At 22.9% G+C, this 17907-nt stretch overlaps 1 protein-coding gene across 3 annotated transcripts in view; it reads left to right on the forward strand.

Annotated features, from left to right (window-relative positions):
- The window catches only part of LOC112594218 (diuretic hormone receptor-like), a 72735-nt gene that overhangs the window by 17654 nt on the left and 37174 nt on the right, over positions 1-17907 (forward strand). For 2 of the 3 annotated variants that reach the window (XM_025338899.1, XM_025338900.1), the window contains exons 6-11: positions 373-466; positions 543-623; positions 4030-4094; positions 10519-10635; positions 11704-11892; positions 12298-12464. In XM_025338899.1, the coding sequence (XP_025194684.1) occupies positions 373-466; positions 543-623; positions 4030-4094; positions 10519-10635; positions 11704-11892; positions 12298-12464 (713 nt within the window). Of the gene's footprint in view, positions 1-372; positions 467-542; positions 624-4029; positions 4095-10518; positions 10636-11703; positions 11893-12297; positions 12465-12553; positions 12653-17907 lie in introns of those variants that run through there. The other variant, XM_025338901.1, reaches the window with a different exon arrangement.

The raw sequence follows: 17907 nt of genomic DNA on the forward strand, positions 1-17907 counted from the left end.
AAATGAAAAAAATTGTAAAAGTTAATAACTTACAAAGTTAAAGTTGTATATATAATAATAATAATAATAATAATAATAATTTTAATATTTACAATTTTCAATAATATTGATTCGTTATTTTTAAATTTTAATTTTTTAAATATTTCAAATTAATTTATAAAATTTAATTAATTATTATTTATTAATCATATTACAGTTTTTTTCTCTGTAAAATATTCTTAATTGATATTGAATTACTGAACCTGATATTATTTAAACACATTCATAAAAGATTTGGTGCATACAAAAATAAAAAAAATAACCATTAATATGTTGATTCAAAAAAAAAAAAAAATTGATTAAATAAAAAATACATTTATATTTTTGTTTTAGGAATGGCTTTCATCTAGTAATAACGCTTGTGTGTTGTTTACATTTTCGTTACATTATTTTGTTTTAACAAATTTCTTTTGGATGTTTGTTGAAGGTAAGGATTACATGAAACCTTTGAATGGAAATTTTAATTGTTTTATAAATGCTTTTTTATTTAAACATTTGTTTAGGCTTGTACCTGTATATTTTGGTTGTAGAAACTTTCACCAGGGAAAATATCAAGCTTCGCGTTTATATGTTTATTGGCTGGGGTAAGTTTTATACTTTTTTATTTGTATATTAAATAAAAATAAAAAATAAAAATACAATTATATTATAATTTTTATTAAATTAATTTATTTTTAAGCGTATTATATTATTATTATTAAATTAAAAAATTTTCAGTGTATCAATTAATACTTACACTATAATTTTGGGTCGAAATTAAGTTATGTTTCATTTCATTATAATTACAATTCTAATTATAAAATGGAAGAATATGAAAATGACTATTAAAAATCAAGCTTCTTAATTTATAAAATAAAACCTATAACTCACAATAATATAATGCTATAGATATCTTTCGAATTTCATTAATTGAGTTTGACAATTAAAAGTTTTCGAAACACGCTATTTCAATATTATATTAGCAATTATTTTATGTAATTAAATTATATGTATAACTTTGTTAAATTATGCATAAGTAATGTTAATATTTAATTTTTTAACAAAATCTGAGAATCAATGTCCTTGATTAGATTTTTGGTTGTAATTTTATAGATAAAAACAGTACGAATAAAGACGTTTTTTACACTTAATGCTTAGAAATACATGAATATTATAAGTTTTTACTTATAAATTAATTTAATTTTCATAAAATATGTGACTCGTGATGTTTCTGCAATTATCGATTCATTTGTACGAGTACAATATAAGAATTTAACTGAATAACTAAAATTGTCCGTAAGCTTTTTAAATACTTCTAGTCCTCATAATGTGTATTAGAAAATTATTTATTATATTATACATAAATATAATATATATAATTTGTTTATTCCAATTTTAATTAATAGTATAATTTATTATATTTAAAATACTATTATTAGCGATGAAGATAGATTGATAATAAATGGTTATGTTTTTGTTTCAAAAAACTGTTTGTAGTTCTGACTATTGTTATTATAAACTCAAAAACGCTGAGAAATTGATTAAATTAACATTTCAAAGGGTACAAAAAGTTTATAAAAGTAAACACATTCTTACAATTTCAGTATAAACACTAAAGAGTAAAATAAAATGCATTAAATATTAATTGTTACTCTTAAATTTAACGCTTAAAAAAAAATTTAATTAAAAATGGTTCATAATTTTACTTTGTTCATGCAAAAATGAATAAATAAATAAAATTCAATGTGATTTTGTTTTATTTGAAACTTTCAGTTATTTATTTATTTTCTGCTATAATAGTTTTTATTGTACGTTAAATTGATTCTTTATATTTTTTTGGTTTAAATATTTATTAACAGTTATTCTCATTAATAGATTATTTTATTAGAGTGAATTGAAAAAAAAATATGGAAAATAAAACATAAAACTAAAGAGGACGATCTCATTGAAAGATTTTATTTAATCCTATTTGAATTAATTGATAAACACATTACCAACATAAGATTGTAATAATTTTACATTCTAAATTAAAGTTCGGAATGAAATTTTTTATAATAACGGATTGCTACATCGTTAACTGTTAGGTAGGTATTGTAGATCGTTATGTAGAGTATTGTTGATTATATACAATGTGGTTTCAGTGATTTGTCTAAGACATTTAGATTTAAATACTTGGTTTAGTATTATGTTCGAGCAGGGTTTGGCTTAGCTTCAGATTTGAATACCATGTGATCAGAGGAAAACTGTTTTTTTTTTTTTATATGTTGATCTAAGTTAGTTTATTGTCCAAAAATATTCTTAAGTATTTTGGTTATATTTTTTATTAGTACAGATATGCTATTGAGAGACCACATTATTTAGAAAAATAACTAAAATAATTTTGGCGTTCAGAGCTTTTGGAGTTCAAAACAGATTTGTATCTGAACGTTTTGTATTTATCAGCTTGTAAAATTATTATAGGTGCCTAAATATAATCAGCAATATGATGTGGCATTTCAAATAATCTGAGTAAGTAGGTATTTATGTAATATTGTAAGAGTTAATATTTCATTTTATCAGCTTTTCATATTTGGGTGACGTTGTGGATTATGGTTTGATTTATAGTGCGTAGGTTATAATTCATGATTTGAAAATTTAGTACCTAGTTAATTTTAACATTAGTGTTATTATAGTATAAACAATACACAAGAGTTATTATTGTTGTTGCAAAAATTGAGTTTATTTAGCTCATATTTCATATTAAATAATATTTTATTCTAAAAAGTATAAAAGTTTTCATTTATGAATTACAATTGAGAATATTCTATATTCAATAAACCTTTAAAATTAATTTGTGATGTATTAACGTGCGACTGTTCTCGTGTATGTAATTCTCGGTCCTAAACTCCTAAGCTACTTATTTTTGGAAAATAGACAACTTTATCTAAAGTGTACTGTGACTTTTAATCAGTGTTGAGTAGGTTATTTAACTTGTTACTAAGATATTATAATAAGAAAATTAATTTACTGGTTATTTAAATAAAACTGTAATAAAATTACTTTCATTTTATGCAATTTGAAGTGACTTTATGTAATTTTTATGTTAGAAAAAAAAAATAAACAGTTTACATGTATTTCTTTAATTTATTTTAACATCCGTCAATTGATAAACTATTTAGGAGTTATATAGGTGACTAAAAAAATAAGTTAAACATTAAAAAATAAATAATCAGTTTAAAACATAAACATATAACATATAATTATTATTAATTTTAACTAGTAAAATTTGAACATGCATTACAAATGTTTTTTTGCTATGTTTAATTTTTAAAAAAAATCTTACATATTTTAAACCTTCAATAAACTAATAACTTATACTTTTTACTGCGTTATATATACTTCTTTTTATATACACATATATGTATAGTTTTTTTGGAAAGTTTTTCTTAGCTTAGTTTATGTTTAATTTTTTCGAATGAACATGTACTGTCAAATAGAATATAAAATTTATTATTAAAAATAGATTTGACAAGATTTTAGGTTTTCGTATAATAAAGCTAAGTTAGTAATTTTTGAATAAAAATTTGAAATCATGAAAAATATTAAAATTATTGCGACAAAGCTTTTTTTTGAATATTTTTAAAATTACCTATTTTATTTCTAGGTACATAATGTTTGATGATTTAAATGTTATTCTGAAATACTCATGATTAGTAAATATTAACTTGGAACTTATTTTAAAAGATGCAATTATATATACTTACCACATAAGTGTATTATTTTATATCAAACTGTAATCAAAAATATTTAACGAATTTTCATATTACATAACATCGTTATATTATTTTATGATATTTTGTTATATTCTTTTTTCTTATAATTTTGTTGGAATGTTAATTTTGCATTACTATTAATTTAAAACTGGTTATTAAGTTAGATAATATAAATTTAAGTATATAAAATAAACATTTATTTATTTAAAAATGTATTTGCTAAGTATTAAAAATATAAATAATTATTATTATGTTACAGGTTTTCCACTTATAATTATAATTGTTTGGGGTGTTTCTAAGATCATCACACCAATTGAAATAGAGGTAAGCTCATTTTTTTTAATGAATTTTAAAAGTCAATTAAATATTATATAAATGAAAATTAATTAATATTTTTTGTCCTTTTAAAGTTTAACAATTAAGTTTTGAAAAGTCTTTTTTTATCTTACGTAACTTTTTAATCATTGGGACGGTAAAACATTGTTAACAAAACATTAAGTTGTGCATCACTTAAAATTTTCATTTTATGTGATGCAAATACATAGTATAATATATTTATAGTATTAATTTTTATTCAAATTTAAAAACAACAGAAAAACAGAAAAAACTGGGTCTTATAAAATATTGCTTCACAATATTTAACATAGTTTATAATAAATTTTTTTAACTAAAATATTTTGTATGCTTAGATTACAATTAACTGAGTTTTTGAGTAATTTATGAATTTCTATTTAAGTATTTGTTTTTTTTTTTTATTAAATATCTACTATAGTATATATCTCAAAGTTTTAATTTCAAAAATAAACACAGTTTTTAAAAGAGCTCAAAACAAAATCTTAAAATATATTATTATTTAAAATAATTCAAAACAATTACGTAAATAACTACGATCTTATCTAACCTAACGCAAAGTATTGAAATGTGCATAATAAATTTGTATTTAACAATTTTGCATTGTGTGTTATAGGGTTATTTTTTATAATAAAATAATTTTGTATGTATACTTATTGGTTAACAATCTCTACTATTTGTGTGCGTAAATTTTATTTTTTTAAATGTTATCATATATAAATCGAAAAAAAAAATTATTAAAAATGTCGTTAATTTTAATTTTTTATAAATGTTATAAAAGAATCGTAAAAATTATCATGCAGAGAAATTTTTTATATAAATATAATGATTAATATAGTTTATAGTTAAGCAGTTTTAAATTAAATTACCTAAAGTATAATTATAAAAAATTGTCTACTAAAAAATACCTTAAAATTACGTTTATCGTTACGTTCAGAATTTAATATGAATTACTTATAATAATATAAATAGTTTATAAAATATACTTAAACATAAAATCTGACATACCATCTTTGTTTAGAATTGTTTTTTGTAGGTATCTAATGATTTATCATCAAATTAAAATTTATCACACATCCATTACAGTGACCTACTCAATGACGAAGTGTACTCAAAAGCTATTTTACAGTAGAGTGATTATATCGATTTTTTTTTTGTCTGATGTCACTTTAAGATTCTTTAAACCGTCGATTATTTTTGATAGATTTTGATTAGGATAAAGTGGTATAAAGTTGACCACAGATTTATATCCGTCAGAAAAGCAAAGAACCTTATTCGCTGAAGACTGTACAAATGCATGCATGCCCCATACTGATAAAAACGGTTTGACGGACTTGATAGAAACTTGGAAAATCTAATTTTTCAGCTGTTGTTTATATTGTTTAGTATATGACTTGATTAGAGAGGAAGGGAAACATAATAACGAATCGTTGTTTTACTTGCATTGTATTCACCCTCTAGTGACTCGTATACTTGTTTAGTCGTTTTTGACTGATTAAATTTGCAGCGCATATTATTCGATATTTATCTAATATATTTAAATGATCTTTCAACAATTTCAAAGTATTTAAGGGAAAAAGTTGAAAATGGATTAAAAATTGCAATCATTTTACTTAAATCATTTAAAATAGCTGTTAACTTATTGAAAACCAATTAAAAATACATACCATAAATTAATTGTATGATGGGGTTATGGAATTTATTAATAATAAATTAAATAAAACCTAAGTAAATTACTGAACAAAAATATTTATTTTTTATAATTAATAAAATTTACAATAGCTATTTTATATAATATGACATAATACTCGTATGTTTAAAATGCATATTCGTATAATAATATAATACTTAACATTATAACGTGGGTTTTATATTATTATCTTCAAAAACTGTTAGTTTATAATATTATTGTCATTTAAAATAATGTTATTATAATATTATAATAATATTATAATATTATTGTCATTTAAAATAATGTTATAAAATAATTTTTACATTTCGGTTGCACAACTAATAACTCTTGGACTATCATCTTATAAATTTCTTCATCCGTTACCGTAATGACTGGCATTGACGAGTATATGTTATAGACGTCTTCATTATAAAATTCTACGTCAAAGGGTTATCTCTCGTTGGTGGGCAGTTATACATTATATAGTTTGCCACGGTGTTTAAGTCTTGTGATTGTTTGGACCATTGATGTGGAAGGTGTCTTGATCTTGATTTTACACGAAATCACTGTATTATCAGAAATTCCATTCCTTATGTATATCGGTTTTTGAAGTATGACCATCGATATAATTGCATATCACTTTGTGTTAAGTCGCACAATTCAGCTTGGTTCAAACCAACCAGATTGATCCTTAAACCTTTTTCTCAGGAATATTCAGCAGAGTGTAAAATTTTCCCAGCGGGTCAGCTAAATAATGGCTTTTCATGACGAGTTCTGATAATTGTTTTGATTTAATTGAAACCATTAAAGAATACGGAGTCTTGATCTCGGATTCAGACATCATACTATACTTGGCATTGAACTATAACTTATTTTTAATGGATCAGAGAAATCATTATAATTGCTACATCGAAATTAGTTGGGCCTTTTTGGCTCGATTGGAAATATTCAGATAGATGGGGTCTTGAACAAAGTTCCAGATATAAGTGAAATATTAGGCATTGAGGTGAATACGCCCGTCAGTAGATTAGCGTAAGCTATATTGAAATAGTTAAAAAATTCTATTAATTAATGATAGATAATACGTTAATATTTAATAATATATGTATATGACAGAGATAGATAACGTCAAGTAGTAGAAGCAGCGGAGGCCCTAAATAGGCTACAGAAGCTTAAAAAAGAAAATATATATGATGTACGTGTTATAACTTTTAGACTACAATAAATTATTCGTCATAACAATTTTAAGACAGTACATTGTGAGACAGCGATGAAATAGATGATAAAATAAATGTAAACACTGGTCTACTGTTTTTTGAGATAAATTTAAATTAAAATAAAAAATAAAAATTTGCCATAGATTGGACAACCGAGTAGATTATTTGACGTAAATGTATACATAATGTGGAAAGAAAATGGGTTAATTTACTTTAGATTGTAAAAATTGTTGTAGGATTTAATTATTAACCTACTTATATTTAATGAATATACTTAATAATTGCGTTTATAGGAAAAACATTTAAAACAAAGGGTAAGGTAGGTTGCAGTATTACTTCATAGTTGTCAAGTGTAACTCGTTATTAAGAAATAAGTCATCGTAATGTATATGTTGAATATTTATATTTGAATTCAAAGATAAATCGTTGTACACACACAAAAAAAAAAAAAAGATTCTGATGTAAGGCAATCTGTCAGCTTATATTACTAAGTATATTTTATGATAGATTTATATTGCTATTACAGTAATTTATTTTACTATTAGAATATAGGGAATATAGTAGATTGAATTAATTTTTACTGAAAATATTTCATTTAAAAATTATCACTGTATGTAAAAAATAATATAATAATATACTTTGAAAGTTTAGAGTATTTACGAATAATATTTTTAAAATACAACACAATAATCAAAATTATTATTCTTCGTTTAAACATATAATTTTGTCAACATTTGTATTTAAAAAGAAACTATATAAAAAAACTCATAAAAAAATATATAATTTTATCAACATTTGTATTTAAAAAGAAACTATATAAAAAAACTCTTCTTAAATATATTTTTGATTATATTATGAGCCAATTATGAAAAATCTTTTATTTAATTTTTAATCTTTAGCTATAAAATTAAATTTTCAAACTCATAATTATTAGTAAATGTTCAAAATTCTGATTAATTTTGTCAACATTAAATTTCAAATGCTTATAAATAATTACTTCGTGACTTTTAATTTTTAATATTTTTATTTAAAAGTAATTATTAGGCTATAAAAACAATTTATAAGAAATCTTGTATTAAATTTTTAAGCTTATCAACATTTATAGCAAACAATTTCAAATGTTTATAGCTCAAAAAGCGTTAAAATATTTAGGAAATCGTAGACAATGTAAATTTGTTAATTGTTTCAATCATTTAAGGGGTAGTTTTAAATTAGAATAAAATATTAAAATTGATTGAAAATAATCAGTTATTTTTATTGAACTTAAGCCCGGCAACTAGGGCCATTAGCTGTTTGTAAGGGTTACGTTGTAGGTTGGTACGGTAGGTTGTATTTTTTTTTTTTATGATTGTTACGGTTTATAGCAAACACGTGTATGTGTGGCAAGGTTTTTAACCACTATGATCCCGAGTGGTCACCCATCCGGGAGCTAGTAGCTGTGGCCGTTACTTACTCTCAGTCGCATTCCGCGACTGGTAGCAGCCAACGCGCCACGCCAAGCCACAATCAGTTATTTTATTGGTGAATATCTGATGTTTTGACAATTTAAACTTAAATAAAAGTCTTACAATAAACTAATATAATTTTTCGGTTATTCAAATCGTTGATATAAAAATATTATTTATAAATTTTTAACTACAAATAATTTCTAAAATTTTGTAATTTTGACGAATTTTGTCAAAATTTTAGTTTCAAATGTTTGTAAAAAATTTTGTTGGTATATTCTCTTTATATTTGATTGGTAACTGAACAACTTATGAAGAACTTTAAATACATTGTTTTTATCGTGTTCACCCGGCAATATTTTTTCTTTTTTCTTTTTTCTTTTGAAATTTTCTATTTTTTAAATCGTATAATTTTAATTTAGTATGATGTAAGATAAATATTAGTTTTATATAATAGAAATTTATAAAAAACATTCTCATTTACTACATACTCCTAGTATTTAATACAAAGATAATTAATGAAAAATCATTAATTATAAAGTATAATTGGTGTTATATAAATATTTAAAATTAATTTTAAAAATAATTTTATAAATTTCTAACATTTAATTTTTATTTTTCAGTTAAGTATAAAAAATTATCAAAATCTTTTACAGTCTAGACGGGGCAGAAATGTTTTAAATGCGTAGATAAAAAAGAATTCATGTGAGTGTATTGGAATGCGTGCTGTAAAATACTTATACTGTTGCAGAATTGCTATAAATGTTAATAGTATTGTATTTTCTGTTTCGATACGTATCAAACATTAAATGGATTTCTTGTAACCCAATACGAACTTAAGTATGACATGAGCCATTAAACAAACTTATAACATCTTATCAGTTATATAATTCAACTAATCGCGGATTGTATAGCAGCTGTTTTCATGAGATCTACAGTTAGCACCCGGCTGGCAGTTAGTGTTTTATACTTTTATTTTGTTGTTTCGTGTCTAACTACCAAATTTACTTGATGTATCCCTGTAAGTGATTTTGAGCATTAACTTTGTAGAGAAAACGTGGAAGATGGGTGTTAATGTAATGTACAAATTATTTGATTGCACTGTGCAGTCACTAAAAAAAACTATAGCTATTTAATTTTTTGAATGGTTATTTTAGTATTTAATTTTTGATGTTAATAAATAGTCAATGAAATTTCGCACTTAATTATAATTGGTAATATATTATAATATACACATTATATTTATAGCAAAATATTTTATAAATCATAGTTTTATTATATTTTAAATATTGATTATTATTGTTTTGATTTTTCTATGTTTACTTAATAATGTAGTTATCAATTACATTATTAATACTTAAATTTAATTTTTTTTTTCTAATCATTTATAACATTCTTGCAAAGCTTTATAGTATTTAATTGCGTAATATAAATAAAATAAAACTATATTTAATTTTGTACCTATTTTATGATAGTACTTATTTTTTTGAAATTGCTGTTCTTACTTAGTACTTACACAATATAATGTTCATAATATAGGTAGATTAATCATAATATTATTCCATTAATAAAATCTTAAATGTATATAAGAAAGTGTAAAACTAATGCCAAGCTATCAATGCTCGAAATGCGATAATAATTATTGAACGATAACAAAAATTATAATAAAAAATACAACTTGATATCATACTTATCATATATAACAATAATTATGTGATTTTAATATTAAAACATGTTATTTAATGAAATAAGTAAGAAAGTTATGCTGAATTTAAAATTGCAGGCTAGTTGAATGTTATGCTATTTTTTAATTTTTTTTTTTTTTTAACAACGGTATCACGACCGGGGGAGAAATTGCGTTAGTATTACTTCTTCTCTGAACAAAGAATGTTATGCTATTTATGTATATTTAATAATTAAACCTATTTCAATATGAGTATCTAAAAATTTTGTATATCATTAAATATTTTCTACTTTAATTTAACATTATAATTATTTTTCGTTAGTCAAAAAAATAATTAAGTATCATTATCAGAGAACCTAAAGCCCTGTTTCTGTTACAGGAGAGAAGTGATTCTTGTTCTTGGATGACACCACATCCCGTGCATGATTGGATCTATCAAGGGCCGGCGATAATAGTGCTGATAGTAAATTTAGTTTTCCTATCAAAAATAATGTGGGTATGTTGAATTTTGTTTTCATTCTTAAATTTTAGTAAAATATCTATAATATAAAGAAAAATAAAATAAAAAATATAAATAGGACTTAATTAATAAAACTTAAGTTTAAAAAGTGTGAAGTGGCAGAGAATAGTATTTAAAATTAAGGTAAATTTCTTGATTTATCTAAACTTTAAATGCTTATAAATAAATAACTATTAGTGAATTCATTTTTTTTTACTTAACAATATTACTTTTACTAGTAAATTTAATAAGTAAATAAATTAATAATATAAGATCATTAGTACATTATGTAGACGTAATAGGTATACATTATATATTGTCGTAACGTATTTAATTATTTGATTATTATAAATAGTTCATTAAATAATAAAGAATAAAGTAGACAATTTAAATTTTAGTATGTAAAGATATTTTTAGAATAAATAGCACAAATGAAATGAGTAATAACTTGTAAAACAAGTAGAATTTTACTGTTAAGATACTCATAGTTTATTTTGTTTCAAGCAACATATACGTATGTGTTTCTTAGTATTCGTGTGATCACGAAATTTCTGTTTAATTTTGTAAAATCTAAGTGTATGTTGTGAGAGAATTGGGAAGTAACGTATACGACAAAGTACACATAATTTTATACATAAATATAATATGAAAGTATATATAAACATACTATAAGCTATATAAGTGAATATATTAATTATCAATTTTTAAAGTTACATATTGAACTAATATTGAAATATTCAGCTTATTTTGATTATAAGTATATACATTAATTTATTATTTGAATACATTGAATGTTATTGTGGTATTATTTTTTTACTGGTTAATATATATAATATTTATATAATGAGTTAAAGAAATTTAATGTTTCTGCTGTTATTAAAACTAAAATAAAATACTTACTCGGTTTTTAATATAATCAGATATATAGTTATATCATGCCATATTTTGGTGGTAAATAAAATATTATATTTTAAATAAAAAGTTTTTTCTAATTATTTGTTAAATTTACTATTTATTTATATATCATTATTATTATTTAGTAAACTTAATATATTAAATTTGTAGGTATTAATAACAAAGCTAAGATCAGCGAATTCGGCTGAAACCCAACAATATCGCAAGGCCAGTAAAGCTTTGTTAGTTCTTATACCATTACTAGGTGTTACCTACATATTAACTATGGTCGGGCCTACGGAATCCGGTACTTACGCTAACTATTATTCTTATGGTAGAGCTACACTTTTGTCTATGCAGGTAAGCTTAAACATTTTGAATAAAATATTTTTGTTATTTTTAAACAAAAATCTGTCAGGTACCTCAGATTTTTGGGACCAAACCTGACTGATATTTAAACGATTCGTTTACTATTATATAATCTGAATAAGAGTATTTATAATAATGTAATGTATGTTTTATATTTGATAAATAACATAAAAAATAAATCTTGATTTATGAATTTATGCAATCTTATTATTTAAAATTATAAAATTATAAAATAATAAATACCTATTAAAAGAGAATATTTTAAAATTAACTAATTAAATCAACTATTAAAAAAATGTGTTTATTTTAGTCCTTGATATATTCATTGTGGTGTTGTATTATGCTTTAATGCCATTTCAAGTTAAAATTTTTGTGGTTCATTTTATTTGTGTACAGGGCTTTATGGTGGCAATATTTTACTGCTTTGTTAATTCTGAAGTGAAGAACACATTCAAACATCATTTCATTCGATGGAATGACGCGAGAAATCTGAGAACTGGTGGTAGCCGAAGATTTACTTATTCAAAGGATTGGTCACCGAACACAAGGTCCGATAGTGTCAGGTATGATTTTAATCTATTTGATGTTTTAATAAAAATTTATACTGAACCAATCATTCTTGTTTGTGAATGGTGATCAAATGTTTTTATAGGTGGTCAATGTCTAGAAGATTACCCTCTCAAGTATAATAATGATTTTTTTTTTTAGATATTTAACAAATTCGTAATAATTTATTACCAGTTATGCCTAAATAAAAATTGTTGTGGTTAAGTGTCTTGATTAAATAATTAATAATTAATGTATTTAAAACTGTGTAAAAGCTGTTGTATATTTCAATATAATTTTATTGTTTAGGTTATATATTATACACACAAATCAACACAATAAAACGTAATAAATAGTTGAATTATACAATAATACCTACTCCACTTGGAATTTTATTAATATCTGCTAAAATTATTGTTATTATTTTTTTATTTTATTAAATATACATTATACATATTTTATCATTATTCTCTATTTTTATAAATATTTTTTTTAAATTTGAGTTCATCTATATTAAATTATAGTAAGTATGTTAGTTTTCAATAATTTAAACTAAAACTAAATTAGAAGTATTGAAAAAATATAGTATGAAACATATTGAAAGTTACATATAAGTAGGTACTAAATAACTTAAAATTAAACTATTTTCTTGTTGTTTTAATTATTCAGGCAATTTTTGATAAAACGAGTTGGAAATTTAATTAAAAATTTTTTTTAGTTTATTTTTTACTAGAATAATTATGATTATTTACGATATTTGTGTTTATTTGGTTTGATGTAGTGTTAATATAAAAATTTCTATAAGAATGATAATAATTAAAATACATTTAACTATAAATTAATTAATTTTTATACTACGATAAACACAAAATTAAATCTTAATGATATCAAAATTTAGATTTTTAGTTCAATGAGAACGAAATAATGTAATGCAATTGCTTTTAAATTTTAAATGATGTGATTTATATATTCTTTGAAATGATGATATTATTTATAGCAAAAAAAAAAAATTCTTAAATCTCCAACTTTTTGGGTCTCAATATACTGTACATTTTGACAGGTCTGGGTAAAACGTATCTGGCCGACCGGAAAAACAAATCACATTAGTTCTAACTAAAGGTATCACACTAATATGTTTGACCTGTATCGGTCGATTTCTGTAGTTTATCGTGCAAAACAGAGTGGTTTCTGGAAGAATAGATAAAACTTTAAGAGGGGGTGGTCAAAAATAAAATTAGTAGTACTTTTAAATATATTAAAATAACAAACAATGAAAAATGGGAATATATTATACGCAACACTAAATTTTGATAATTCAATTTTTTTTTTTTTTTTTTTGGTTATTTAAAAATGAAATTTTCATCATAATATATTTATAATAGGATTTATTAAATTAAAAAAATAATTCAGCTCTTTTAGTGTAATATAAACATATAAGATATTTAACTATTGAAGATTTTTTTTTTTTGAACAATGTTGATAACTATTTTTTTTTCAAATTAAAAAGCTTAAAAATTTGATAAAAAATGCCTTTATAAGTTGTTTTTATAATAACTTAAAATATTTAAATTATAATAATATAAATAATATAATTAATTATAATTAATTATAGTTTTTTTTTATATAAACGTTTTATTTAATTATTTATTTTTGTTACAAAATAGCAAGGGTCAGTAACCAAAATATAAATAAAAATTTTAATAAATGAATTTATACATTTTTCTTGTATACAAGAATTTACAATTATTTTTAAATCAATGGTAATGTTTAATAATAAATAGTATATAGAAAATCAGTTTTGTGTCAACCACCGTTTCGTACACACGTTTTGTGTGATAGAGTTATTATTTCTATTACATTTTCAAGAGATATTTAAAACTACATAATTATGATTTGTAATATTGTTGTAACTTGTAAGTGAACTACAACCTATAGCTCTTATTTTTCTGATATAAAATAATGTATTTCATATTTTCGTTTGTAAATTAAGATGATATATTATAAGTATATTATATATATATATCAATAACAACACTTCGTGATATTTAAAAACTATTATTAGTTAGAAAAAAATTGTCTACAAATTTTTAAGAAATAAAGTTCTTAAAGTATAATATGTTACTAGTACAAATTTTTTAAAACCTTACTGGCACTTTTATTTTACATATTTATGTCATGGTTAATAAATGTAAAGTAGGTAATAACTAATAACTAATAAGTAAAAACAATAGCGGCTGATATTTTGAAATTATAAATTAAAACAAAACCTATCGTCATTGTTATCTTTATTGGTTTTTAAAGCTGCTGAGATGAAACTTAATTTGCTCTCACATATAATGGTTCTCTTTTGGAAGTGTTAAGTGCACTTCCGTCTTAGAGAATATTCGAATTTATGGCAAAGTCACGAAAATTTTAATGTCGTCAATGATTTTATTAATAGGTCTGTACCTAAATATAATTAAAATGTTCACTTACAAATTTATTTACTTTTACTGCTTTTAACTACAGATCGTCTTATAATCAGAATTCTTAATTGCAGTAATTCTTGAATATTTACCTTGAGAAAAATTATCTTTTTTTTTTACTCGGCAAACCAACGCCCATAAATTCAAGCTAATTATCGTTTATCATTTGAATTATTCTATCCTTATCGGTTATTGAAAATATTGAGCTTTTACTGAAATTGATTCCACTGTACTTAATGTTGGGAAGCTTCCAACATTAGTCACAGTCATTGTAGAAACATACGTGTACAAACTCAATAAATATAATGCATTGGAAAAATATTTCACAGTGGAGTGTGGAATGCTTTAAATTACACGAGTTACTAGAGAAATGCGCATTATGTTTAGACGTATATAACATCGATTATAAGATTTTCCATCAAAAAAATTATTGATTATAACAGCAAAAAACAATATGTTAAATACTTAATTATGATAATTTTATCACTTCAGAAATCCATTGAAACAAAATTCCGGTCTCATACTCAGTCCAAAATAAAATCACGCAGGGAAATAACCTAACACTTAACAGTATAAAAAACGTGATTTTTAATTTCAAAAAAATAGTCTAGAGATATGAAAGTTAATGGCCGTTGTCATAACTATTCCCGTGGGTAAAAGCCGACAGGCGACACCTGATCGGTAGTTCTCTTATACTACCGAAACGATGTGAGAAAGCATTTGCAAGTAAGTAATTGCACTTGACTTGTATCGTGAGCTTATATTTCTGCTTCTTCTTCAACCTCATGATTTTAATGCTTACATTATTAATGGTAGAATATGTGTAGACTCAGTAGCTAATTGTGTCTTTCTAACTTAAGAAAAACTGATAGACAATAGAACTATCAGATGTCGGAACTATCTCATTTACTTTTTCAGCCTAGTGAAAAAAAATGTTCAGATGTTCAGTAGCCATTCAATCAGTGAAGTAGGTAGTTTTATCATGGGATTCGTGGTTTTACTTCACTTTAACATAGGTTAGTATTGCCACCTATGTTAGATATATTGTATATGTGATATTTTTGGAAAAAATTAGTTCGACGTTCGACCTACCAAATCAACAAAATATTACTATTAATGTTTATGTCATATGATATAAACAATCTTTAAAAATAACTGCTGATCCATCATTTATATCATTTGCTCAGAATTATTTTTCTTGTATCACAATTTATCATAAATTCAAACTTAAATTTAACATGCCATTATCTATTATAGCAGTAATCTTCAACCTTATTGGACTTGAGGCCGATTTAATTCAGCTTATTTATTACGACTTAATCGTTACGAAAAAAAAAAGTTGATTGAAATGTACTACTTTATATAATAAGTAAAAATGAACTATTTTTAATTAATTTGCTATTATTATTTTCATTTTATTTTTTTCATGTAATTAAATTAAATATATTTACAGTAAAGTTATATTTTATTATTTAATAGTAATATACCACGACCCAATTCGAAAATTCGTGTGAGCTAATATTAAGTTATAATACATCGGTTGAAAATGATAGTATTATGGCAGTGAATTATTTAATGACAAGGTACATTCGAAACCTATTATAGAGAAATGTAAGTTCACCGTTTTTATTTTATACTTTAAATGAGATATTTCGAAATAGTGTCACTAGATGTTCCTATTACTTCATGTCACTAAAAAAAACGTTCTATTACATTTTTTTACAACTCTTTTACTTATTTTGTAATATTACAAAACTAAGATTATACATTTTTATATTTTACTAAAATAAAAACAAGTACCAATCGTTGTAATCTGTTAAAAACTCATATTAATACGGATGAATTAAAATTAAGTTTGAAATTTAAAATAAAATATTACCTAACTTATTTAATGACAAGGAATACTTAAAAACTACTACATAGCAGAAACGAGTACGAGTTTTTTTTTTGCATTTTAACAAAATCAAAATTATAATACCACGGCGTTATGAATAGGCAATTCAGCTACATCGGTATAGTGACTACACTTTTCTGGTATTTCAAAATAAATAATTGTGACTCTATAATGATGAAAATCTGATATAGAGGATTTGAGAACGAACGACTAACCATTTGGCATCTGTGTACTTGACTTTACTGACTTAAATAGCTCTATTCAAACAAATTCAAACAAATATCGTCCATTCGTAATTAGATATACCAAACCTAGTAAACCAGCGTTGATCAACAGTTTCAATCATATCCCTAACTTATTTTACACTATTTGTATGTGTCATTGAAATATCTCACGTTAAAAGTATCTTCTGTGTAAAATAATCCTCATTAAAATTATAGCTTTTATAATAAAATCTTATTTTTAATCATAACAAATAACTAATAAGTCAAATAAAATACGTTCCTAATAAAGTATTTTTAATAATAAAATATGATAAAAGCTGTAATCATATAGATTTTAATTTAAATTAAGAGACAATACGGTTAATTTAATTAACCGGAAACAGCAGACGTATGACATAATTTAATTGGCAATAAAATGCAATGAAAATGTATCTGTAGAAATTTTAAAAATGTGTTTTATTAAATATTGGTTATTTCCAGTCAAGAATAATATGATGGAGGATATTTTGTATATGGGATATTCTTAACAGGAATATTTTGACAAAATGGATGAATCAAAATAAATTATCCAGTATTTGACGCGTTACATCAATAATAAGTACATCAATTAAAATTCATGAAATCAAAATAACAATAAATTTATTATGCTTGAAAAAATAAACTAATATCATGTTAAAATCATTTTAATATTACAAAATCGATCTTTGAACAAGTAAATAGTTTTTTTTTTTAATTCATAAGCTTTATTGTTATTTTAGTTTTATACATTTAATGTTCATTATTATTAAAAATAAGTATAGAATACTGAATGATTTGATTTAATTAATTTATAAAATCCGTAAAAGATTTACATTGTGAACAATATTTCAAACTTTGA

The sequence above is a fragment of the Melanaphis sacchari genome, unplaced genomic scaffold, assembly GCF_002803265.2.
Source record: "Melanaphis sacchari strain LSU unplaced genomic scaffold, SCAv2.0 Contig221_pilon_pilon, whole genome shotgun sequence".
Taxonomy (NCBI): Eukaryota; Metazoa; Arthropoda; class Insecta; order Hemiptera; family Aphididae; genus Melanaphis; species Melanaphis sacchari.